We start from the raw sequence: 25,050 nt of genomic DNA, 5'->3' as shown, positions 1-25,050 counted from the left end.
ATCTCCCAATATCCTCCCCTCCATTAATCCCCTGAGAGTAGCTTCTCCCCCCATTCCCAGAACCTGAGTTCCCCGTTCTCAACATATGCCTCCAGTTTCTGCCCCAAATTCCCCTATCCGGTTCCTATGAGACTACATTGTAATTAAATCCTCTTGCCTCTACAGTCTGAACATGGGCTCCAATATTCCCCTAAATGTCCAGTCCCATGTGATCCCCTCATTTCAGGATTCATTGTGCGGTTCCCCCAAAACTAGGATTATCACTGCCTCTCTGATATGGTGCTCCAGCCTTCCCCAACATTCTCCACATCACTGCTGTCCTCAGTACTAAGCTCCCCCCAACCCAATGAATTGCTTTCTTCCCATACATCCATATTCTCCTCTATTAACCCTTGCTTCCCCCCCATACCCTGAAATTCCTGAAACACCTGAAACTTCCCATATCTCAAAATTCCTGATTCCACTGGGCTCCAGCAGGAGCTTGACCCACCTTTTCTAACATTAAATTTCTACTGTTAAATATTAAAATTCTACTATTCTCCCACCATCCATGTGTACTTTCAGCGTCCCTTTATGCCTGGCCTGGCCAATTTTCCTCTTACATCGTTCAAATATCCCACGATATTTTGTCCCCTATCCCCTCCACTGTCCACCTAATTTCAGTAACTGCTTCCCTAGATGGAGCTCTCAATTGTCCTCCAACTTCTGGGCTTCAAATAACAGTCTCCCTTGTCCAAAACACCCAGCCGCTCCAGTCAAGTACTAATGGACTGTCTTTTCAGGGTTCAACCATAAAAAACAAATGGGCCCATTTTGGGGGTCCTTTGGCCGTGTTGCTCAAGAATTAAATCCTAGAGAGTGTCTCACCAACCTGGCTAGGGCCACGTGCCCACCTTTGGCCGGAAGGCGGAAGAGAGAACTTGATACACAGTCCCCAGGAAGATAGGATGCAATGGGAAAGAAGGTTTCCCAAAGGAAAACTGGTCACCATGCCCATAGAGGGTGAGCAGACAAAAATAACAAGACATCCAGTAAAGTGACTCTCAGCAGATCCCAAATGTTGATGGCAGGAGAGACGACTATTCTGGGCAACTTGTCCTATTGCGCATTGAGCTGTCAGGAGTGGGTAGGTATACAGAGGCAATGAAACGAACAGTGGTTTCTGGATACCATGGGACAGCAGGAAGTTTATGTTGGGGGACACAGTTGGAATTTAGCTGTGTGGGACAGTGGAACCTCAAGCTGGGAGAATAAATGGAGCAATTTTGTAAGTGTTTCATTTTTTCTTGGGTATCTAGCACTGGAGATAGTCATTAGCAAGACAGGTACAACCCTTACCTTCATGGAGCCCACTGTGTTAATAAGGGAACTTAGGGTGTGACAGGCTGGATGTCTTATGTGGCTTGAAGGCTCTCAAGCCTGTCAGGAGTTTCTTTTATTTTCCCCATTTTGCAGATGAGGAAACAGACATAGGGGAAGTGATTTGGCCAAGGTCGCAAGACCAGTGAAGGCGCTAGATGAACCCAGGCATTGTTTCTGGAGTGTGTACTCTTATTATTTTTACCAGCATCATTGAGATACAATTCACATGCCGCAGAACTCATGCATTTAGTATATTCACAGAGTTGCACGACCATCACCATAATCAATATTAGGATATTTCATTACCCTGAAAGGAAACCCTTCACCCCTTACCCATCTCCCTCCAATGCCCCACCCAGCCCCCATCCCTAGGCAACCACTAATCGACTTCCTGTCTCTATGGATTTGCCTGGTCTGCACATTTCCTATAAATGGAATCATACAGTACGGGGTCCTTTGTGACTGGCTCCTTTCACTTAGCATGACGTTTTCAAGGCTCATCTCTGTTGCAGCGTGTAATAATGCTTCATTTCTTTTTTTTTCTTTTTTTTATTATGTTAATCACCATACATTACATCATTAGTTTTGGATGGAGTGTTCCACGATTCATTGTTTGTGCATAACACCCAGTGCTCCACGCAGAACGTGCCCTCTTTAATACCCATCACCAGGCTAACCCATCCCCCCTCCCCCCTCCCCTCTAGAACCCTCAGTTTGTTTTTCAGAGTCCATTGTCTCTCATGGTTCATCTCGTAATGCTTCATTTCTATTGCTAAGCAATATCCCATTGTCTGGATATACCACATTTTACGTATCCATCCAGTAGTTGCGTTCATTTGGGTTGTTTCCCCTTTGTGGTTACTGTGAATAATGCTGCTGTGGACATTCACGTACAATGTTGTGAGTGTGGACACGTGTTTTCTTTTCTCTAAGAGTGAGATTGCTGACTCATATGGAAACCACTAGACTGTTTCCCAAATTGGCTGCACCATTGCACATTCTCACCAGAATTGTAGGAGGGTTCCAAGTTCTCTGCCTCGTTGACAAAACTTATATTTTTCTTTTTTAAGTCATAACCTTAGCGTGTATGAAGTGGAATCTCTTTGTGTCTTTCATTTGCATTTCCCTGATGGCGAGGACATCAAGCAGCTTTTCCTGAGCTTACCAGCCGAGTGTCTACCTTTGAAGAAACATCTATTCAGATCCTCTACCCGTTTTTTAAATCAGATCACTTGAAAAAAGGCAAAAGAAAAAAAAAGGTGGGGGGCACCTGACTGGATCAATCAGTGGAGCGTGCGACTCTTGATCAGGGGTTATGAGTTTGAGCCCCATGTTGGGTGTAGAGATTACTTTAAAAACCATGCAAAAAGTTGAATAAATAAAATTGGGCCATTTGTCTTGAATTCTATGAGTTCTTCATGTATTCTGAATAAAGTCCATTATCAGATATTATTTGCAAAATGTTTCTCCCATGGTATGCCTTTTAACTTTTGTGACGGTGTCTTTGACGTACCAAGAGTTTTTTTCATCTTGATGATGTTGTTTATCTATTTTTTCCTTTTGTGCTTGTGTTTTGGGTGCCCTGTCTAAGAAGCTCCTGCCTAGTTCAAGGTCAGGAAGAGTTAAACCTGGGTTTTCTCCCAAGCATTTCTATAGTTTCAGCATTTACATTCAGATCTTTGATCTGTTTGGGGTTCATTTTCGTACCAGGTGTGAGGTAGGGACCCAACTTCGAACACCGATGGCCGACGATGTATGTGATGAAGCCTCAAAAGGAGGGGGTTTGGAAAGCTCCCTCGTACGGCCATGCTAAAACTCGGGGGGCTAAAACTCTCTTGTTTGGGGCCTCACCCTATGTATCTCTTCATCTGGCTTTGATTCGTGTATCCTTTGAAGTAAACGCGTAGTCTAATGGGTAAACAGGTCTCCTGAGGTCTATGAGCCTCTCTAGCAAAATAATGGAGCCCAAGGAGGGGGTCATGGGAACCTGTGATTGACAGCCGGGGGGTCAGAAGCCCAGGTGAGCAACCAGGACTTGTGACTGGGATCTGAACAGCAGCGCAGCTGTCTTGGACCGAGCCCCTGACCTGGGGAATCTGATGTTATCGCTGGGTACACTGGGTCAGAATTGAGTTGATTTGCAGGACCTGCAGGTGGTATGGAGAACTTCCCCCCAAGCCCCCCACCTCCCGCACACACTCATAGGGACTGAGTGCAGAACCTCTTATACAGTGGTACCCTATAATCCCTTCTATTTCTAGAAGGTTGGTAGTGGTAGGAGTGCTGACAATTCGGACTCCATCGCTGGCCCTCCATCTTGTTCATGTTCAAGCGATGATGACCTCTCTTGAGGCTTAGTGTTCCAGGTCCCTCGGAGATGAATATAGAGACCTTAGAAATGCCCACCAAGGGCAGGACAGGGGGAGGTCTGTTCTGGCCTCCCTCGAATCTCTTAGAGATGACAGAGTCCTTCCCCTTCCTGATGCATGAACGGTGCCACAAGATCTCCTTCAAGGCTAGCTGTCAACGAGGTGGATGCCAGTCCTTTGAGGAGCGTGCGAACCCTCTGATCTCCCGATGCCCTCTACGTGTCCCCTCACCCTGTAAAACTCTGTGGACAGAGGGGGGGCGGTGAGGGGGGCTGGACTTGGTGGAGAATAACTGAGGAGCTGGAGGGTCGACCGCCGGGCGGGACAGTGAGGGAGAATTGTGGGACTTTGGCATCTGGGGAAACCAAAGCTTGGTATTACAGTCAGAGGCTCTAATGTAGAGGGGAGTAGGCAACGCGGCAAGACAGATGCTGAATGGGAACGGGGCCATGAAGCAGAGGGGGTAACCTGGGGCTTGTTATCCTTATTTCTGAATTTTTGAGCGAGGAATTTATCAGAGGACAATGGGGCCAAGTAGATGAATTTATTCCTGCTGAGATACTACGATGACAAACAGTATCAATACCCACCAGTTACTAAGCACTCACTCAACACGCAATGAACTCGAGTGTCTTGGTTTTTGTTTTCTTAAGCTGGGTGTGGGGTCTGACGTGAGGCTCGAACTCACGACCCTGAGATCGAGACCTGAGCTGAAATCAGGAGTCGCACACTTAACCGACTGAGACACCCAGGCGCCCCTGAACTCCTGAGTTCTAAACACAGTGGACTTCACCCTTCTGTCCAGATCACAACCCTATTTTAAGTGCATTCAGACAAAGCATATCACGGCATCTATGAGGACAACTAGATGTGGGCTGTTGCTTCCTTAGTAAGCAACCTACCTCCTTCTGAGTGTGAACACGCTAATACCCTAGCTTAATCAGGCCTATTAGTTAACATGTAACAAACCTAGTGACTTGAAAGAACAGAAATGCATTCTCCCCGCTGCTCTGGAGCCCAGACATCCAGGGCGAGGGTGTCACACTCCCCCAGAGGCGCCAGGGAGGAACCTTGTCTTTCTCTTCCAACTGGCGGTGGCCGCTGGTGTTGCTGGTGCGTGGCTCCGTCACTCCCACCTGCCTCTGTGGTCAGCCTGCCTTCTCCTCTCCTGTCTCCCATCTCCCTCTGCCTTTCTCTAGTGAAGACACCGGCCCCTGGATTTAGGGCCCACCCAGGTAATTCAGGATGCTCCCGATCTCTACATCCTTAATTATTCCTGCAAAAGACCATCTTTTCCAAATAAGGGCTGGTTCCAGGAATCAGGACTAAGACATGCCTTTGGGGGAATCACCATTTAACCCTCTCTAGTATTTTTTTTTTTTTTTTAAGATTTATTTGAGAGAGAGAGAGAGAGCACGCACACACACAAGAGCAGGGGGAGGAGAAGGAATCTTCAGGCAGACTCCACACCGAGCACTGAGCCCAACACAGGGCTCGATCCCACGACTGTGAGATCATGCTCTGAGTTGGACACTTAACCAACTGAGCCACCCAGGCGCCCCTCTATGAGATTTTTTTTTTTAAAGATTTTATTTATTTATTTGACAGAGACACAGCGAGAGAGGGAACGCAAGCAGGGGGAGCGGGAGAGGGAGAAGCAGGCCTCCCGCGGAGCAGGGAGCCCGATGCGGGGCTCGACCCCAGGACCCTGGGACCATGACCTGAGCCGAAGGCAGACACTTAACGACTGAGCCACCCAGGCGCCCCATATGAGATTTTAAATAAGCTACAAACATGGGGAGCCTGGTTGGCTCAGTCGGTGGAGCATGGGACTCTTGGTCTTGAGGTCATGAGTTCAAGCCCCACCTCGGGTGCTGAGGTTACTTAAGTAACAGAAAATCTAAAACCAAAGCCTTTAAAATATATGTATTTCATGTACAGGATTGGAAAAAAGACTCTTTGGTGATAAACATATTCCAGGGAAACACAGGCATCTTAAATCTATGAATATTTAATTGCAAACATTAATGTCCCAAGTTACTCTTCTAAAGGAGAAACTCCAAATCCTGTTCTTTAAGGAAGACAGGGAGGGAAACGCCCTAAGAGCACCAACTGCTATTCATGCTCTTTCTCTGGGTGACACAACACGTCACATGGATTAATTTCGGAAAACAAATATTAGACTCCACTAAATTTAAGCACAAAACAGCTAAAATTTCCCCACTGTGGGTACTAAATATTTGATGCTTAGGAGTATGAATAAATAATTTTAAAAATATTAGGTACAGGGCAGATTCCAAAACTAACTTAAGTATGAAAAAAATGATATAAGTGCCTAACAGTCAGTTCATCAACTCTGCTCTTGGCTCTGTTTCGGGCTTCCCTTTCTGCCCCAGTGAGATCTGCCTCTTCTCTGCCCACGGTCTTGCCCTGCTGGGCTCCCAGACAGACGGCAGACTGCTCCACATTACTGAGGCCACCGTCACAAAAAGGTTCTAGTTTAGGAACGAAAACAACTTGTTTGCTCTTTCCCGAAGATCACGGGTGTCGTTCTGCTTGCTTCTTTCCCTCGGCTGACGTCCCCGCGCAAGACACGCTAGTGGACGAGAGCAGGCAGGCAGAGCTGGCTTCAGTCTCGTGGGGCAGAGGCTGGCTCGTAACGAAGCCACCCACTGCACCTTTTTCTCATTTGATTGCATCCAAAGAATAAGTCGAAAGGACCAAGTTACAGAGGACCAAGGAACAGCTTTACAAACATCTCTGACCGGCCAGGGAGAGCCCAGCCTCTTCAGTCATGGCCCCCAGGATACTGTTACTGGACCAGGAATCCTTTCCCGCTGACGAGAGGTCTCTAGGGAACAGATGCTCCAGAGATTAGTCCAGGGCGGTGCAGAGCTATCTCAGCAGAGTGGACCAAGACAGAGGGAGGTGTGGAGTACAGGAAAGAGCAAACAAAGGAAATCCCGTAAGACGTGCAGTTCACTAGAATACCACTGATATACATCCTTACTATTCTACTTCCTAAAGAGCTCCTGTTACTACTTAGAAATTAAGATATTTTCATTCTTTTGCCTTCCCGTTCCACACTGTCCCTAATAGTCCGGAGTTTTCTGGAGTTCTGGACCAGGAACACCAAGCTCTCCCTAAAATCACTAGTCCCATGATCTCTGCCGGCATTTTCAAGCTCATCAAACAAAGCCAACGTCTGCTTAAGTTTGGCCTGAACAATTTTTTGTTCCTCTAATTCTGCGAGAAGGGCCTGCTTAGTGCATAATTCAGTCTTATACTTCTCTTGTAGCTGTTCGATTTCTTTCTGGAGAAGATGGAATTCTTCCTCGGTACAGGGATGCATCTCCTGAGGCTTATCTTCTGGAAGCAAGACGTTTGGGGGAATACGCAGGATCAGCTGTAAAAACAGCTGCTCCATTTTGCCAAAAAGGTTATCGAAACGTCCTTTCATGAAGCCAAGAAACTTCTCTGTGCATTTACGAATCTGGACGGGGCTAATCTCACAGCCCGGGATATCATCCAGCTTCTTCAGAATAACCTGCTCGACGGCCTGCATCACTTCAAACAAGTAGTCTTGAAATGCGATGTAGATCCTCAGCATGCAGGTTTGTGGCGTGAAGCCAAAGAACTGGGCCTCGTAGGTCATTGGATCCACGGACATCTTCGCTTACTTTGCGTGGTTATTTTGCCTGGAAAAAATCTGCCAACGTAAAAAGAAAAAAATTCATTTGGGTAAGAAATCATCTGATGAAAGTGACAGATCCCATTCCAGAGAGCCAGGAAGCAGGCGAACACAACTCAAGGAGGGTGTGTTGCCTGAAGCCCGATGCTACCTGCAGCCCTCCTCGTCCACAACAGGACACAAACCCTTGGCTCTCTGAGGCTCTTTCCCTCACTTCTCATTAAAGAGGGCCCTGGCCCAGGGCTCAGTCTCCTAACTCTGCTATCATCCTGGACCACCTTCACGTTTGGATGGAGGACCTAAGCAAGGCCCAGGAGATGCGGTTTCTTGAGCTTCAATGGCCCTTGTCTCTGTTCTCACAGCCACCCGGCCACCGCTATTTGTAACCTCTCCCCAAGTGCTCCTACCTCTTGACCACAACCTCGTATGCTGTTCTTCCAACTCCCCTTCACATACTCCCTATTTTCATTTCCTCCCACTCCCCTATGCCTTCCTTCAGGATCAAGTTCAAACTCTTTCAACAGGGCTTACGTGGGCCTTCAACAAACACTCCGTCCTCCTGTTTAAGGAGCAAGGCCGTACAGTGCTGAGTTGGTACTTCCTACTTCAGGGCACTCCGTTTCTGGTCCTTTCTTACTCTCCCATCTTTCATCTCCCATCGGAACCCACTCTAGTGCTTGAACATGTGCCTTTTCAATCCATCTTTACTTCACCTCGGATAGGTTTTAGGTAGTCTTTCTTTTTAAGAATTTATTTATTTATCTATTTATTTGACAAAAAGAGAGAGAGAGAGAGAGAGAGAGAGAGAGAGAGAGAGCGTGCCCAGAGTGGCAGGCAGAGGGAGAGGGAGAGCCCGATGCGGGGCTCAATCCCAGGACCCCGGAATCACGACCAGAGCTGAAGGCAGCTCTTAACTACCTGAGCCACCCCAGGGCCCGTTTTAGATGTTCCTGAAAAAGTTTTGTATGCAGATGTTTACATTTTTCTTAATGTCTGCAATCACTTCATGTTATCTTATGTCATTGCTTCTGACTGAGGTACTCCATCAACTTTTTCCCATGCATCCAACACACTCGGCGGGCCCATTCCTGTGACAGACACCTGGTTTGCTGTCAGCACCTTGCTACCAGATACAATGTCATAATGAACACCCTCAACACCCTCCCATAATGTCTCCTCAGGGACTTGCAGGCCTTTCACATTGGCAAGTAATTGCTGAGCCACGCAGCTTACTCATACACGACTTTTCACTAAATACTGCGAAATGTTCTCTGGTCGGGGGGGGGGGGGGGGGAGGCAGGTTAGGCCGACTGACACTCCCCCTTGCAGTATATGAAAATTTCTCTTTATCAACACTTGATGTTATTCAACATTCTAATTTTTGCTAGTCTGGTAGGTGTTAAAATTGTTTTAGTGTGTTGCTTTTTGAAAACCAAAACCAGGGCTCCTGGGTGGCTGAGTCAGTTAAGTGTCCAACTCTTCGCTTCTCGGCTCAGGTCATGACCTCAGGGTCCTGACATCAAGCCCCACCCAGTGTGGAGCCTTCTTAAGATACTCTCTCTCTTCCTCTGTCCCTGCCCCCCAACCCTTCACGCGCTCAGGCACTCTCTTAAAAAAAAATTAAGTTATGAGAACTTATTTATTTAAAAAAAAGAAAGGAAGAAAGAAAGAAAACCAAAACCATGCACGTACCCCACACACAGGCTGGACACCGAGGGTGGAACCTACACTCTCCCATCCCACCCAACCTACTGTTTACATTGGCATGACTTTCTTCTTCTGGGAGACCAGACTATTTTCACTGTTCAACGGGACCAACTCTTCAATGGGAAGAATCCCTAATACGTACGGTGAGATTCTGAAACCCTTGCCTCGCCTGTTTCTACCAATCCTGGATTTTGTGAGGGCAGGACCCCCCCCCAACCCTAATGAAGCCCCACAAATGGACAGACTCAGCTCAGTCCACACTTGCGATTCTCAAACACGTCCCATCTCGCCCTTCATCCCTCCGAGGGGCCGGCCAAAGCAATACACTCAGCACTGCATCAACAGGCCGGGAGCGCGACGTCAGGGCAGCGGACAGCACTTTACCTGCTGAAGTCACCTCGACGCCCAGCGTGGGGCTCTAACTCACAACCCCACAGCCAGAGCCGCAGGTGCCCCAGGCAAAGCTATTTTAACGCGGTCTCTCTGATTTTACTGGCGTCGGGCCCCGCCCCCTGCACAGGGCTCCTCCCTCCGTGGAGAAGGGCCCACTCATCCCGGCTAAAGCCCGCTCTCCGCAGCCCTTTACTCGATGCTCCCGCATCCGCCCCCCGACGTCTCTCCCTGTTCCGAGGCCCCGAAGTGCTTCCCCACAACCAAGCGAAGAAAGCCCGGCGCTTCGCCTGCCGGGACCGAGCGACCGTCCCCCCCCGGGACGTTCTCGCCCCTTCCAGGAAAGCCGCTGTCCGCGCTCCCGCCAGGACCTCCGCCCTCCGCAGGGGACTCCCCGCTCTACTCCCTCCCCGCCCCCTCCCCGGGGTGTCTTCCCCCCAACTCCCCCCTCCAGCGCCTCCCGCTCCCCAGCGTCTCCCCCTCCCCGGGTTCCCCCCCAGCGTCTCCCCCTCCCCGGGTTCCCCCCCAGCCCACCCCCACCCCCACCCCCCCCACCCCCCCCACCCCACCCCCACCCCCCCCACCCCCACCCCCACCCCCACCCCCGACGCCGACCCCGCTCTCCTTCGGGAGGCCCGCGGCAGCCGCGCCGGGCGGGGACCACTTCCGGCGCGCCGCCCGCTCCCGTCGGGCCCCGCGGCCCCGCGGCATGCCGGGAGCTCGGGGAAGGCGGCGCGCGGCCCGGCCGGCGGGCGCCCAGCGAGGGTGCTGAGCCCCGACCCTCCCCTCTCCCCGCTGCTCCGAGGAGGAGATGCAGCCCCGTGGCCCTTACCCGAGCGGGTGCCAGCGCGACGAAACCGGCCACGCACCGGCCTCCCGCCACCGCCTTTAAACCACCGCCTGCTGCCGCGGAGAGGCGGCGCCGCCCGACGCCGGCCTCAGCGAGCGACGGCCCGAGCGGGACGCCGTCGTGCTCCTGATTGGCTGGCTGCGCGGGGCCGCCTCGCTCGGAGACGCGGAGGGGCCGGGCGGGAAAGCCAGCTGTGGCCGGCGGCGATTGGCGGAGGGACCCGGGACTTACACGCCTCTCCCCGACGTTGGTGGGCTGGTGGGTGGGGCGGCCGGGCTGGGCCCCGCGGAGGCGCAACTCGTGATTGGCCGGCGCGCTTTCCCTGCGGCTCTGGCGATTGGCGGCTGGCCGGGTGCGTGGCGCTGAGTGGGCGGCAGCCCGCCTTGGTCCCGCCCCGCCGCTGGGGTTGACTGGCGGAAGGGGAAGTGGGGGGGGGGGGGGAGGCGGCGGTGGGAAAGATGGCGTACCAGAGTCTCCGGCTGGAGTACCTGCAGATCCCACCGGTCAGCCGCGCCTACACCACCGCCTGCGTCCTCACCACCGCCGCCGTGGTGAGCAGCTGCAGCGCCAGCCTCTCTTTGTCCGCGCTGCGCCCGACCGGGGCCTCGGGGAACTGGGGTTTGGGCCTCGGGGAAGCCCAGAGGGGTTGGTCTCGGGTGGGTGGGGGCGTCCGGGGCTCACGCTGGGGTCCAGGATGGCCCGTCCGGTGAGCCGAGAAGGGAGTGCTGCCCCATGAGGGCGGGAGGGGCAGGGCTGCAGGCCGGTTTCCGAGAGAGGGAGGCCGGAGCTGTAGCAGGTCGGGGCTGCGGGAGCCGCCCACCCGGAAAACGTGTCTGAGAAGGCAGGCGACGGGCCGGTGGGACGCTGGGGACCAGTGGGAAGAAGGTCCGCTTAGTGAGGAAACTTGGGCGTCGAGGACAGAGGGGGGACGAGAGTCCGGGTGTAGAGACTGTCTGGAAGCGCCCAGCCCTGACGGCGGCGGGGTCTTCAGTCTCGGTTCTCTGGGGTGAGCTGGGTCGCTCCGCACGGCTGTTTCGGGGGGCGGCTGCGGTGGGCAGGTGCGTGGCCGCCGCTTCTCCTTGCCCTGGATCTAGGGTAGCAGCACCTGCCGCCTTGCCTTCAGGTCAGCCTCACCTGCCGCAGCATAGAGCAAAGTTTTCTCTTCGTGTGAGGTATGAGGGATACAGAAAATTGTACCGTTTCTACAGAATGCTTTACCGACCCTTTGCACCCGCCCAAGGAGAAGAGCCTTAAAGGATTCAGCCAGAGCGACTGAGAGTTGGAAACTGCTGGACCTGCTAATCTTTTGTTGTACATGATGTTTTGTTTCCCGATCGATTTGCTCTAAGAAGCTCTTTTCTTTTTCAGCAGTTGGAATTGATCACACCTTTTCAGTTGTACTTCAACCCTGAATTAATCTTTAAACACTTTCAAGTAAGTGGTCCATCACAACCACAATTCATGTTTCAGTTGTTAAACTTGTTTTTCATACTTTTTGGTAGCAGATCCTCCCATATGTTATCAAAAAAGAATTCAGCGGGAATATTTGATTGTCTCATTGTGGGGGGGGGGGCGGGGAGGGTGGTAATAAAGATGTGATTCTGCATCCTGATTGGAATTCAGAATCACCTAGGGAACTTTGAAGAGATTCTCAGGTTCCTCATCATGTACCAAAACCGCAATCAACCAAGGGTAGGAATTAAGAATCTGTATTTTATTGGTAAAGTTCCCTGCATGGTTTTAATTTGATGTGTCCAGTTCCTGTATGTAGAAATTACTGGCTCAGAGTTAACATTGTAGTTTGAGAGGAGACCGGCCAGCCCAGGGAGAGCCTCAGAGGATGCCCTGTGTTGTCCACTTAACACCTCGGTGTTATCACCACCGTCCAGACTGATCCGTCTTCCAGGGATCAGATGATATTAACGAAAGTCCAAAAGACTGAGCCCTTAAACAACATGCGAGCTTATTAGATTCTAGTAGGAGCTAGTCCTTTCCAGTAATTAGAGTGCTCAAAGAAAGGTGTGTTTTCCTGCTCCTGGATGATCAGATAGCCTGCAGTTGGAGGGGGAGAAGGACCGAGAGGAATTTTCCTCTGTCGAATGTGTGTCGTTCCCTTTACACCCACTGAGCTCCAGCTTTTGTGTAGCTTCTCAGATTCACCCTCCTCTGTGTCCCCAGGGTATCTGGAAAGACTTCCTTTAGAGCATCTCTCGCTTTGTGCTTGCACTTACTTAGATGCTTGTCTCCTCGATGATAAGTCGGGGACTCTAAAGTCCTGGAGGCAGTTAGTATGTAGAACTGTTTCCAATTCTGAAGAGTTGAATGATGCACAAGGCAGTCCTGTGGACTCTTGTCACTGCCTTCGCCCTTCACTGCTCACCTGGCCTTTGCTGGGCACTGTAGCTCCATCCAAGCATTGCTTCCTGTTAACATGCTTGGCTCGATTTCGCCTGGGGTTAAACTCTTGATGACACCATGTATCTGCATTTGGAGCCGGGATTTCCAGGCCTGGATTCAGAGTCTCCCCGTACAAGTTCCCTTGGGCAGGCCATTTTCATGCTCTCCAAGTGTCCCCATTTCCTCCTGTGTGACATGGGGATGGGAGCACCAGCCTGTGTCTCACAGGGTTATTAGGATCACATGAGATTATAGATTGTGCTAAACCATTTTAAAATGTGAAGTTCTCTCGCACTGTGAGTAGTTGTTTTTATTGTGGGTGTGGATGGGTTGGGTAGGGAAAAGTGTATCAGGGTTTCCAACATGAAAACGAGTGTCCTGGTGTCTGCCAATTAGACTAATTATTAGAGCATTAGATCTTTACTTGTAGGGAGTTGGCTGTTTACTCAGACTAGAACTTGAGTGTTCTAGAATTACCCTTTCCTCTGGATGTTTCTTAGGGACTAATATAGAAACATTTCTTGGCAATTTAAGTGAGGCCTCTGGAGTTTCTCTGTGGCCTCTCAAGACTGCTCGTTAGATTCTGACACTAGACACACGAAAGCCCTGGTTTCTGTTCTGCAAATTAACATAGTCGTTCCATCCAGCTTTTCCCAAAATTCGCCTGACCATATGGTACGGGCTTTTTTTTTTTTTTTTAAGACGACAATTTCAAGTTTTCTATCCTATTACCCTTGCAGATTTCAGGGGCCGAGTGATACCTTTCAGACTTCCAACTGGAAACAGAAACCCAGTGTCAGATCGCGTGCGCCCCCACTTTCTGGTTCAGATCATAGTGTCACTTACTCATGGCCTTTCAGACCATCGCAACCCCAGGAGATGTCTTTTGTCTTAATGTGGAAATGTTTTCTGGTATATTTGACTTAATCTGTCATCTCTCGATTTTTTTCTTTTAACAGATATGGAGGCTAATCACCAATTTCTTATTTTTTGGTCCAGTGGGATTCAATTTTTTATTTAACATGATCTTTCTGTATCCTTTATTAAGTGGGGTTAGCATAAAACCTGGAGGTTTGCTTAGGGAATGCCATGTAAGTTAAAGCTTCTAATGCTGCTGATTTTGTTACTCTCTTAATTGTGACTTCTGAGTGCTGGCTCCGTGGTACAGATTAGCTGGTCAGAAAGTCCCATTTTGAGGGTGTTTGTCGGTTCCTGTTGGTTCTAATGGGAGGTATTCACCCGAAGAATGATTACACTTCTGCCCGTAAATCCCTTACAAATCAGATCAAGGGAAAGAAGTGGATTCTTTGAGGCATATTTACAACATAACATCAGCAGGTACCCAAATACGGTGATAAGTCCCGCGGTGTCGGCACAGGACTGAGAGCAGCTCCATGGGGACTGGAGAACGTGGGATCTCCCTGGATCTTGGTTGCGGGTTCTACTGGCTGGAAAGACAGTGCCATATGTCTGCCTGGCAGGCCACGTGCTGCTTGTTGAAAGAGGGGAAGAGGGATGCTCTGGTCAGGTGGTAATTGGGCCCCCTGAACAGGGCATTCCTCTTCTTCCTGACCCTCTGGATCGAGAGCGGGTTACAGCCCAGCTCGTGTGCAGGAGATGGGGCCTTGTTGGGGTGACAGGGTCCCTGCCTGATGGATTCCTGTGTGTCCTGTGTGATACGCCATCGTGGTAAGTTTCTAATAATGAAATATTTTCCTCTTGATGCGTTTTTATTAACTGAGGTGTAGAAATGCCGAATCTGCCTGGCCTGCAAAAGTAGATCCTCACGCAAGGCTTCTTGCCAGGCGTTTCTTCCAAGTTAGGCTGTGAAAAAGCAAGGGTGGCTCAGGTCGTGGTGGGGCTGTGTTCGGGAAAGACGACCCAGCTTTGAAAAGGTTTCCTGAGTCCCTGCAAGCACGTGTTTGCGGCCTCGGGCTTCGCTCCCCAGTCAGGAGCAGTGTGTATAACATGTGGAGCTGGCCTTCACCTCGCCCGAAATGCCGGCTGCAAGGGACACCCCACACTGCCCCTCGTGGACACGCTCACAGAAGCGAAGGCTTGGCTTCGTACGGCTAAGGCGGAGTTGAGTGTACTGCAGCCATACGTTAAACTTGACTTTCTTCCCACGTGTGTGCTTACCGTTTTCTTAACTTGGAACTTAAGATACCGCTACTGTCGAATGCTGGAAGAAGGCTCTTTCCGAGGTCGGACAGCAGACTTTGTATTTATGTTCCTTTTTGGTGGATTCTTAATGACCGTATCCTTCAACAAATAGAGCAAATACGGGAAAACGCTCAAGAACACGCTCTGTCTTGCCAAAGGCCTCCAGCTGTCTTCCACAGTCCGCTAGATAAGCCCAGCACACAGATGGGGCGGCCCTCCTGACCGTAGGTGCAGGTACCGTGGCCGCTTCACAGCCTGCGCTCTGTGACCGCGTCTGAGCCTCGGGGTGGGCGAGTCAGAAGGGCGTTTAGCAGTAACAGGTGGGTCACTGTTCACTACTTTAGACAGAGGATTGTCCGTGTGCGTACAGTTTGTTTTTTTTAGAGAGAGAGTTTGTTGGGGGAGGGTGACCTGAGCCAAAACCAAGAGTCAGATACCTAACGGACTGAGCCACCCTGGGTTCCGCTCGATGTGTGTACTTTTAAACTAAGTTGGTAAGACATTTATTTGGTCGCTATCAAAACTGATAGATTAGTATAATTTAGACTTGAATGTAGTCTGGTCTGACAAGACGGTTTGGCTCCGGCTGGCTTTACTCACCTCTTAAAGGTGCTAATGGTGAGTGAAATTTAATGTAATTATTGACCAAGGAATTATTATATTTTCCAAATAGTTGAGAACTTCATGGAAACAATATTACTGGGAAGCAGCTATAGTCCAGATGTTTTGACCTACACAGATTTTTGCCTGGTTGCTCTGGGTCATTATTTTCAGGATTTCTTTTCCTCTAAAGATTAATGACTGTGGGACTTCCCTACCTCAGACCTCTGTTAGAACACAACCCTTTGTTCTCTTCTCTCGCTCAGCCTTTCCTGTTACACTTGTGATTTTGAGATTTTCCTTAACGCTACCTGCTAGCTTTTCGGTTTGTTTGTGAGCTTAGTTTTCCTGGGCCAGGCCTTTACGATCATGCTCGTCTACGTGTGGAGCCGAAGGAACCCGTACGTGCGCATGAACTTCTTCGGCCTTCTCAACTTCCAGGCCCCCTTTCTGCCCTGGGTGCTCATGGGCTTTTCCTTGTTGCTGGGGAACTCGATCATTGTGGACCTCTTGGGTAAGAGTCTTCATTGCTACTGTTTCTGTTACTTTGCGCGTGAACTTACTCTGTCACTGTTGTTCATGTCTGGCACTCACATACAGCTATCTTGGGATTATTTGGTGGTTATAGGCTCAAAGATGACAATATCTTTTAATTTTGAGTAATTATATTGACATTCCTTCCTAAACATATGGAATTTATGTTGGCAGATCCACCTGCAGTCAAAATTTTCATCTTCTCCATCGTTCTTTGTTTCTGGGCGACTCTAGGCATTGCAGTTGGACACATATATTTTTTCTTGGAAGACGTATTTCCCAATCAGCCTGGTGGCATCAGAATTCTGAAAACACCGTCTATTTTGTGAGTATTTGACATCAGATGGCACGTTCCTTACAGATAACGCGGGCCAGGGTCCGTGATCTGTGTTTCCACAGAGCTCCCATAGCTCCTGGCGCTCGTTGTTCGGGTCAGTCAGTATTCGCAGATTGAGCCACGGGCTGCAGTGGATGAGCATTTGGAGTGGATGGTGCCAGAGTCCTGCAGGAGCAAGCTCCATGAGCTCGGTGTCCTGAGGGTGACGTGGCAGGGTGCCCGCTGAGCACCAGCCCCTCATGTCCCCGGGCAGAGCCTGCGGGGTCCTGGAGAGCCGCTGTCTGAGCTTACAGAGGCGAGGCGGCACAACGGGTGAACCTGACCACAAGGACGTTTCTAGTGGTGGGATTTCTGGCCTTCCAGAAAAGAGAAGGAGAGCTAAGCTGTGAGGCAGACTGGGAACCAGGTGTGGGCTGATCCGCTGTGTGGCATTAAGAAAGTCCGTCTCCGTCTTGCCCCTCGCTTTCCTGAGAGTGGAGCTTTGGTTTATGGGACCTCTTTCTACTCCAGAAGGTTGTGTCCTTGAGACGTGCTGCATTTAGAAGGAGTAAAATGTGAGTTTTTATTATAAAATGTTGGTTGTCAAATAGTTAAGCAAAGCAGAGAGTAAAATCCTCCATAATCCTCCCACTTAGCGGGAACACTGGCTGTTATTGTTGACCTTTTGATACATATTCTTCCGTCTTTTACTGTGTGGGTGCTAAATTTCTAAAAAATGCTCTATTGTAACTTCCTTTTCGATGTAATATGTGGTAACTGTTTTTCCGTCACAAATGTCCTACGGAACTGTACCGGCACCGCGGACTCCTCCCTTAGCGATAGCCGCCGGATGAGTGCTGGCTTTCCTTGGGTGGCACACGTCCGTGATTATTTGCAAGGGCTGCATTCCTGGAAGTGGGATTGCTGTGTGTGTGTTTTTGTCTTTTTTTTTTAAGATTTTATTTATTTATTTCACAGACGGCGAGAGAGGGAACACAAGCAGGGGGAGCGGGAGAGGGAGAAGCAGGCTTCCCGCAGAGCAGGGAGCCCGATGCGGGGCTCGATCCCAGGACCCTGGGATCATGACCTGAGCTGAAGGCAGACACCTAACAACTGAGCCACCCAGGCGCCTCGATTTTACAATTTTTTTTTGGAAACGGTTTCAGACTTACAGAAAATTACAAACCCTTCAAAGGACTTTTTCTTCCTTAGGTATTTGAAAGTAAACTGTCCATCAAATGCCCCGTGACCCCCCCCATGAACGTGTATGTTCCGTGAAGAAGGACATTCCCCTACATAGTCACAATCAGGAAAAGCCTGGGTCCTCAGACCCCAGCCACGCCTGGCCGTTGTTCCAAGAAGCGCTCTTGCAGGAAGAGTCCAGCTCAGGCCCAGGTGTCGCACTGGCTTGTCACGCCTCCTTCGTCTCTGCCAGGGTGGAACAGCTCCTGAGTCTTGCCTTGACGTCGTGGCCCTGACGTTTTTGTGGATGCTCGGCCCATTCTGTAGGGTGTCCCACCACTGGGTTTGTCTAGGGTCCCTGACGTTGAGCTTCAGGTGCCGCATCCGTGGCCGGACTGTCAGAGAAGGGACCCATGCCTTTCTCCCCACGGCCGCCGGCACCGGGTTTCCGGGCACCGATCTTCACAGTGGCGGTTGTCACTCTGATGCCTCGATTAAGGTCACCATACGGCCGCTTCCATCCACCGGCGGGCGTTTGAGAGCCGCCTGTGGTGTTGCACGTAACAGGGGTCTGTGCCCCTGTTTGCTGAGATGCATATAGCACCTTCTCGTTCTCACTGACAGGGGCCTGACCCTGTGGTCATTACTCTCTCTCCCTATTTAGTGAGCCCCGTGCATAACCAGCCTCTCATCATGGCGCTGCCCGCCCACCCCCCACATGGATGCCTTCTCGTCCTGCTCTGCCCGCGCCCCCTGTGGTGGGCTGCCCTCTTCCGGGAGTGCCCGCCTGAAGCCTCCTCAGGCTTCAGCACACTGCACCAGGCCCACCCATGGGTGTGCGCCCCATGCTGCTGGGATGTCCCTCCAACCCCCGTCCCGCTCGGGGCCACCATGGCCCCACTTCCCTGCTCACGTGCCCACGTTCTGTCCCGTGCCTGTTCGGGAAGTAGAAGCGGCCTCGCTGTTTTAACGTCCTTTCTTTTCGTTTTTACAAAAGCGAACATGTTCATGTTTATTGGCCTTTTGGATTCCCTTTTGAATTGCCTCTTCAGCCCTGTATCTGCCGGTGTGTGTTTGCTTTTATTGTTAGTTTGTAAGAATTCAGGCGGCTCATGCTGAAGTATAGATGCTTTTTCTGGCCCCACTATAAAATAGAAGTTTTTGGATACATTTCTAACGGTACCAGCAGTGGGCAGTGTCATTAGAAACACGATGCAAAGAGCAGATGCTGTTTTAATGGTCAGTTCTCGAAGGGGAACTTGAATGACCGTCTAAAGGGATTTTAAAAGTCTTTTGGACACTGACTCTCCTTTCCTATGATCTGCATAATTTTTCTTAGAACGATTTGTGAGGTTTTTTTTAACTTCGGTTGTGATAAAGTCTATCTAACATGAAATGTGTCACGTTACACAGCTCAGATGTGCAGTTCCGTAGCATTACTCTCCTCACGCTGTGTTCCTGTGACCCCGTCCGTCCTTCCGCTCTCAAGCCTGCCAAAGTGGAGCTCTGTCCTCACGAACACGCTCCATTCCCTGCCCCCAACCTCGGTAGTGACGGCACTACTCCCGGTTCCTCACACATGTGGAATCACACAGTATCTGTTCCGTGTCTGGGTTTTTGAGCACAGTGTTCTCAGGGCTCATCCACGATGTCACAGAAGTCAGAACCTCCTTCCTTTTTAAGGCTGAACACTATCCCGTTGTGTGCACGGACTCTTTTCTTGATCCATCCATCTGCCAGTGGGTACGGGGCGATACCTTGGTTGTGGAGAGACATTCATGATAAGTTTAGTGAAAGGTTATAAAATAATAGTGTGATCTAACTTTTGTTACACATAGAAAAGTTGTGGAAGAATGATGACAGCACCCACAGTGATTCTCTCGAGATTAAGGATGTCTGTGTATATTTTCTGTTTTCTCTACAACTAACATGTATTGCTTTCGTAGTAAAAAAAAAAAAAAAGATAGTCCTGGAGGTAAAGCATTCACGCAAATGTGAAATGATTGTGAAACTTTCTTAGCGCGATGACTGTTCCTGGTAGGTGGGTGTAATGTTTGACCTTTGGTGGAGGCCCCAGGGGACCTTCTCGAGGTGACTCCGGGACTGAGTGGTCTCTGTTGCCTGTCTTTTAGGAAGGCTATTTTTGATACACCAGATGAGGATCCAAATTACAACCCACTACCTGAAGAGCGGCCGGGAGGCTTCGCCTGGGGTGAGGGCCAGCGCCTTGGCGGCTAAAGCGGCAGGTGCCAACCACGAGACTCAGCTGGGAAGGACTCGGTGACACACCCATCGGGATTCTTTTAGCCTTTGTGTCACGAAAGTGTGGATGCTTTTGACGGCTTGGCAGATTTGAACTCCAGAAGCACTTTATGGAATGGTACACTAATGGATCCAGACTCACTCAGAGCGGCCGGTCGGACCGACCCTGGCGGCGTGATCTCTCCGAGCCAGAGCGCCGCTAGCCACCATGCCCCCGCGCTCGAGTTCTGGGGAGTCATCCAGAGCTCCCTCCTCCTCTTCGATAGATGAGGCTGTGGGGTAAATGGAAGTTTCAGAGAGGACCCAATAAAACTGAGTTCCATCTCTCTCACTGAACAAAAGGTTTTGTGTGTGATCTTTTAAGTGACCACTTCGGTCCTGGCCCTGCCGCGCAGGCCTGGGCCCACAGCAGCTCGGGGCCCACTGGTCCCCAGCCTTCGCAGCTTTCGACGGGCTTGCATTCCAGGATGGAAGGACGTGGCCGATGCGCCGTGGCTGTGCACACAGCTTACTCACGCACAGCACCAGCTCCAGTAGGAACAAGATGGGCTGGTGGTGTCCAGAAAGCTTGTTCTCCATCTGGGTTTTGTGAAACTGCCCGTTGTCGGATGCAGGGAAAACAGGGCAGGTAGAGTGGCTCTTGCCGCGGCAGAAGCTAAGGAGGGCCGGCTCAGGGCTCCCGTGGCGTCTTAGCAACTCTGCTTGCGTTTCTCCATTAAGAACTCTCCAGGGAATGACACTTCATGCCCAGCCTTTTGGACAACAACAGAGAGATTGGTTTTAGACTTGGGGTGTTGACTTTGGAGCCAGATGAACAGGTACCCGTTAGGCAGGAGTCCGTGGGTCCTGGGCTGGTTTCACGTGGGTCATTTTCCTTAATGAAAAGCCCACAAGCTTTTCAGAGCCAAGCACCTGGTTTACCTTCGCCATCAGGTAGAAATTAGACAGGGTCCGGAGGAGGAGACACTTGATGCCTGTGATTCCATGAAGACCTGTCCAGAATATTAATTTCCCTGGCCTCAGCAGGTTTGGGCTCAAAGGGTCTAAGTCGTTGAGAAAACCCACAGGCATGAAGTGGACCCCTGTAGGGAAGAGACGGTTGCGGATGGTTTTAGCAAATGGGGCGGAGGTGTGGACTATTCCCCAGTAGTCGTAGCTTGGGCAGGTGGTGGCTCTTCCAGAGTGAGATTTCCCTCAGAGAGATGAACACGGGGTTCAGAGCAAGTGGGGATCTTCAGGGGGTGCAGTGAAGTAGAAAGTATTTGAATGTCTTCCCATGGCTGGTGCGTAAGTGATGGGAACTAAGGCCGATGTTGGACATGCCGCTGGTCAGTAACTTGGAACACAGGTGTTGTAACTTTACGGAACGGGTTCGTGGGATGGCTTTTTTCTAAGCAATGAAAAAAAAAGCTTGAAATGCCAATCTGAGAATGTACAATCTTTATGGGATTCTTAAATTTTATCACGTCTTGTCTCTGTTCAAAAAAGCATGAATTTAATTAGAAGGGATTTTTATTGTTCTGTTTTGCTTTTTTATTTTTTATTTTATTTTTATTAAGTTCAATTAGCCAACATGTAGTACATTATTACTTTTTGGTGTAGTAATTAGGGTTTTTAAAATGATCTATTAAGGGTCTAGAAATAGGTTTCTGTGGTTTCAGGTAAAGAATGTCTGTACATATTGATGACGGTAGAACAGGAAACCGATTCGGAATTTGTGGCCTAACTAAGTGTGGTCAGCGGCGGGATTTTCACTTCCATGTTGTTACAGGATGAGAATTCCAAGGATGCCACTCCGTGCCCTTCGGCCGTGCCCCAGGCAGTGGTGACCCCATCGCCAACCTCCCCACCCGCGAGGCCGGCCCCCGCCGCGATCCCTCGCCCTGTGCCGCCTGCCTGGGTGGGAGGAAAGGCCCCTTCTCCCCCAGTTCCCCGTCTCCGTCCCGACTCTTACAGAACACGCTGCTATTTCGTTGTGCGGTGAGAACTGATAGACGGGATTTTGTGCCCAGTTTCCCCGACACACCTGGATTCTACCAGTAACACCGGAAGCACACCTGAGTGAGGCAGAGTTTGCTGCTGGAGGAGTTTCGCAGAGGCTCGTTAGAGAACAACGGACAAGGACCTCGCATCTCCCTAGGAGACAGATGTTCCGTAGGTTTTGGTGTGTTTTCTTCACTAGGTATTTCTGGTCCAGTCTCTTCCACGTGTCCTTCCTTCCGTCCCTTCTGTGGGTCTCGCTGCCTTTCCCACCTCGTGTGTGGTCTCTCCACGTGCAGAGCAGAGCGCGAAGCCCTGGGTCTTGGCAGTGAAGCCCCCCTCCCCGCCGTGTGGGGCCCGTGGAAACCAGGGGACGCTGAGCTGTTGGGTGAGGGGCTCCTGGAGTTGTGGCGTCTCCCCGACAGCCGGGCTCGGACAGGTGAGTGCTGTCTGTGTTGCTGGTCGCGACACCGCGGGGTTCTCCGTGCTGTAGGACCGTCCCTGAAGCTACTCCCGTTATTTCATGAGTTTGCATTAAAGTTGTTGAACTTGAGACGGACAAGCCCCTTCTCTGCTCCGAAGTCCGCGGTGACGTCTCAGCCCCCAAATCCAATGCGTACTGTTTGTCCCTAGCAGGGAGGGACTGAGGTCTCTTCTTAGAGTGGCCCCGTTCCTGGCGCCTCAGGAGGTCCTGATTCTGGGGCCTCCTTCCCGGTCTTTCTCTGGATCCCTATCAAACTTCAAGTCTGTACGACACACTCTCACACCAAATGACAAATTGTCTTGCACCGCTTGTCTCCCGCATGGGAATGTGTGCCCCGGAAGGGCAGGTCCGCATCTCCCGAGTTCCGTCTCCACCGCAGTGCCTGGCACAGTGCTTGGTCCGCATCTCCCGAGTTCCGTCTCCACCGCAGTGCCTGGCACAGTGCTTGGCACATGGGTGCTGAACAAACACTCTACTGATCAGCAGACTATTACCTGGTATTTTTAACTATACAGGGACTAACGTATGTGCCCACACACCCGGACCCAGCGCCTGAGGCTCGGCGTTGTCTGAAAGTGGGGTGGGGCCCAAGTGAGCCTGTGGTGCTCCCGCCAGTCGGCTGGTAGCTCCTGGGAAGAACAGATGGTCCAGAGAGCATCCCAGAGCGGTTAAAAATGAAACGTGTCTGACAATTCCCCTCTTGGAAGAAGAGCCCTGACATTCTTTGAATGTTTATCTTATGATCGCCTGCGTGGGGAAGCCACTTACCCACAAGAGACTGCCTTTGGGGGGCCTGCAGACTTCAGACTCCTCCCGTAGCGGGTGGGCGACGTGCACAACACTGGCTGGGACCTGCCAAGGATTTTAGGCGTTAACGCCCCCTCCACGGGGCCGGGAGGCTGCAGCACAGTAGGGTCCCTAGGCCAAAGACAGGGGATGAGTCACCCACGCGTGCGGTTTATTTTGCCTGCACCATTTTTTAAAATTGGAGCCAATGTTTACAATGGACCGATTTCCCAGGAAAATCTTTGCTTGGGGCTTTTCTTGAAAAAATGGGAAGATCCGGCAATCCCGGGCCTGCCTGGCTGCTACTGTCTAGAGGTGACCACTCACGGCTGCTTCTCGAGATGGGGCATGGGCTCCTCCCAGAAGCCACTTCCCTCATTCACGTTCCGACCTAGACTCTCGCAATCACTGGGCACACGTGTCTCCTCGAGGAGGTTATTCTGGAAAGCACCGGGGGAAAAGGACGGATGTCCGTCTGTTACAGACGCAAGGTCCATAATCTGAGAGTCAACATTTAGTTATTGCTGTGATGTGAACGTTTGTGTCCCCCCAAAACTCCTATGTTGATGTGATGGTATTAGGAGGTGGGGCCTTCGGGAGGGGCCCTAACGAGATGAACGCCTTATCAAACCGCCGCAGAGAGATTCCCTGGTCCCCACCTCGCTGTGAGGACAGGGCAGCGAGCAGTAGCCACGAGCCACACGGCAGCCATGCCGGTGCTTCCTGGCCTCCTGGACTGTGAGCAATGCATGCCCCTCAGCCTGTCATATTTTTTGTTACCGCAGCCTGAACAGACTAGTTACTTCCCTTTCAGTTTTGGGTTGCCTTTTTTGTTTCTTTTTCTTTTTTGTGTGTGTGGCTGAATTGCCCTTCTAAGTTAATATTTCGGGTTAGGAAGTGGCATTTTGTCAATTCTGAATGCGCGTGTGCTATGAGTTCAGCATGCACATTCTCAGCCACCCTTGATGGCTACACTGTCAGCAACTAGAGGAAAATCATCTCTTCCCTGGAGGAAAGGGGAAGAAGGATTTTTAACAGGCTTACAGATAGGATGAGTTTCCCCGGAGAGAGACTTCAGAGGATGCCTGTAGTCCTTCAGGAGAGTTGAAGCATCCGATGAATTCTCTGGAAATAATTCCTGCCACTGTTTTGCCACAAACCAGCAGCTGAGAGGTTTGGATGCAGGAGGAGACAATTTGCTGGTTTCATCCTATCTTCCTGGAGTTTTAAATCCTTTCATTGGTGGGATGTGTGTGATGGGCCTGGCAGCCTCTCTGAAGAGTTGGGGGGGGAGCTGGGAGGGAACGGGGAAGGAGCTGGTGGGGGGGGCTGGGGGAGGTGGGGAAGGAAGGGGGTTGGGAGCTGGGGAAGGAGCTAGGGAGGAACCTGGGGAAGGACCTGGGAAGGGAATGGGAACCGGGGAGGGGGCTGGGGAGGAGCTGGGGGAGGAACCTGGGGAAGGAGCTGGGGGGGGGAATGGAAACGGGGGAGGGGACTGCGGGAGGAATCTGGGGAGGAGCTGGGGGATGAGCTGGGGAGGGAACGGGAACAAGGAGGGGGCTGGGGAGGGAGCTGGGGAGGAAATAGGGGAGGAGTCGGGGAGGAACCTGGGGGAGGAGCTGGGGAGGTAATGGGAATGGAGGAGAGGGCTGGGGAGGAATCTGGGCAGGAGCTGGGGAGGGAACGGGAACGGGGAGGGGCTGGGGGAGGAGCTAGGGGAGGAGCTGGGGAGGGACCGGGAACGGGGAGGGGCTGGGGAGGGAATGGGGAGGGGCTGGGGGAGGAGCTGGGGGAACGGGGAGGGGCTGGGGGAGGAGCTGGGGGAACGGGGAGAGGCTGGGGGAGGAGCTGGGGGGAACGGGGAGGGGGCTGGGGGAGGAGCTGGGGGGAACGGGGAGGGGGCTGGGGGAGGAGCTGGGGGAGGAGCTGGGGAGGGAACGGGGAGGGGCTGGGGAGGAGCTGGGGAGGGAACGGGGA

At 51.4% G+C, this 25,050-nt stretch overlaps 2 protein-coding genes and 1 long non-coding RNA gene across 7 annotated transcripts; 1 reads left to right on the top strand and 2 right to left on the bottom strand.

The window, feature by feature from the left end:
• Positions 1-4,256: 4,256 nt before the first annotated feature.
• Positions 4,257-10,486, bottom strand: MIS12 (MIS12 kinetochore complex component). Of its 3 annotated transcripts, none has more exons than XM_028124942.2 (2): positions 10,352-10,486; positions 4,257-7,440 (listed from the first exon to the last, which is right to left on the bottom strand). In XM_028124942.2, exon 2 carries the CDS (start codon positions 7,399-7,401, stop codon positions 6,781-6,783), a length of 621 nt encoding a protein of 206 aa, XP_027980743.2. In that variant the 5' UTR covers positions 7,402-7,440; positions 10,352-10,486; the 3' UTR covers positions 4,257-6,780. The 3 variants fall into 3 exon arrangements, with proteins under 3 accessions (XP_027980743.2, XP_087884179.1, XP_027980744.2); XM_088028053.1 differs by lacking the exon at positions 10,352-10,486 and adding an exon at positions 10,135-10,193; XM_028124943.2 differs by lacking the exon at positions 10,352-10,486 and adding an exon at positions 9,115-9,908.
• A 331-nt stretch (positions 10,487-10,817) lies between these two features.
• On the top strand, positions 10,818-20,164 carry DERL2 (derlin 2). 2 transcript variants are annotated; one of them, XM_028124941.2, is made up of 7 exons: positions 10,818-10,920; positions 11,741-11,803; positions 13,726-13,799; positions 14,930-15,023; positions 15,848-16,043; positions 16,298-16,388; positions 19,694-20,164. In XM_028124941.2, exons 1-7 carry the CDS (start codon positions 10,828-10,830, stop codon positions 19,797-19,799), a joined length of 717 nt encoding a protein of 238 aa, XP_027980742.1. In that variant the 5' UTR covers positions 10,818-10,827; the 3' UTR covers positions 19,800-20,164. The 2 variants fall into 2 exon arrangements, with proteins under 2 accessions (XP_027980742.1, XP_027980741.1); XM_028124940.2 differs by having other exon boundaries at positions 11,738-11,803.
• LOC114225329 (uncharacterized) lies at positions 13,776-24,346 on the bottom strand. Of its 2 annotated transcripts, none has more exons than XR_003612539.2 (3): positions 24,118-24,346; positions 23,056-23,205; positions 13,776-16,932 (listed from the first exon to the last, which is right to left on the bottom strand). It is a non-coding gene; the product is annotated as an uncharacterized LOC114225329 (long non-coding RNA). The 2 variants fall into 2 exon arrangements; XR_003612538.2 differs by lacking the exon at positions 13,776-16,932 and adding an exon at positions 18,775-19,318.
• Between the last annotated feature and the right edge of the window lie 704 nt (positions 24,347-25,050).

This window comes from Eumetopias jubatus, unplaced genomic scaffold (genome assembly GCF_037043125.1).
Source record: "Eumetopias jubatus isolate StellerSeaLion01/CBP00866 unplaced genomic scaffold, mEumJub1_p1.0 scaffold_10, whole genome shotgun sequence".
Lineage (NCBI taxonomy): Eukaryota > Metazoa > Chordata > Mammalia > Carnivora > Otariidae > Eumetopias > Eumetopias jubatus.
The sequence above is the reverse complement of the archived record's forward strand: the minus strand, read 5'-3'. Positions and strand labels throughout refer to the sequence as shown.

Bases quoted from the DNA above. Each gene is read 5' to 3' on its own strand.
- MIS12 (XM_028124942.2), bottom strand. From the start codon at position 7,401: ATGTCCGTGGATCCAATGACCTACGAGGCCCAGTTCTTTGGCTTCACG.
- DERL2 (XM_028124940.2), top strand. From the start codon at position 10,828: ATGGCGTACCAGAGTCTCCGGCTGGAGTACCTGCAGATCCCACCGGTC. The intron at 15,024-15,847 runs GTATCCTTCAAC...GCTACCTGCTAG, and splicing joins TTGGTGGATTCTTAATGACC to CTTTTCGGTTTGTTTGTGAG. The intron at 16,044-16,297 runs GTAAGAGTCTTC...GGGCGACTCTAG, and splicing joins GATCATTGTGGACCTCTTGG to GCATTGCAGTTGGACACATA.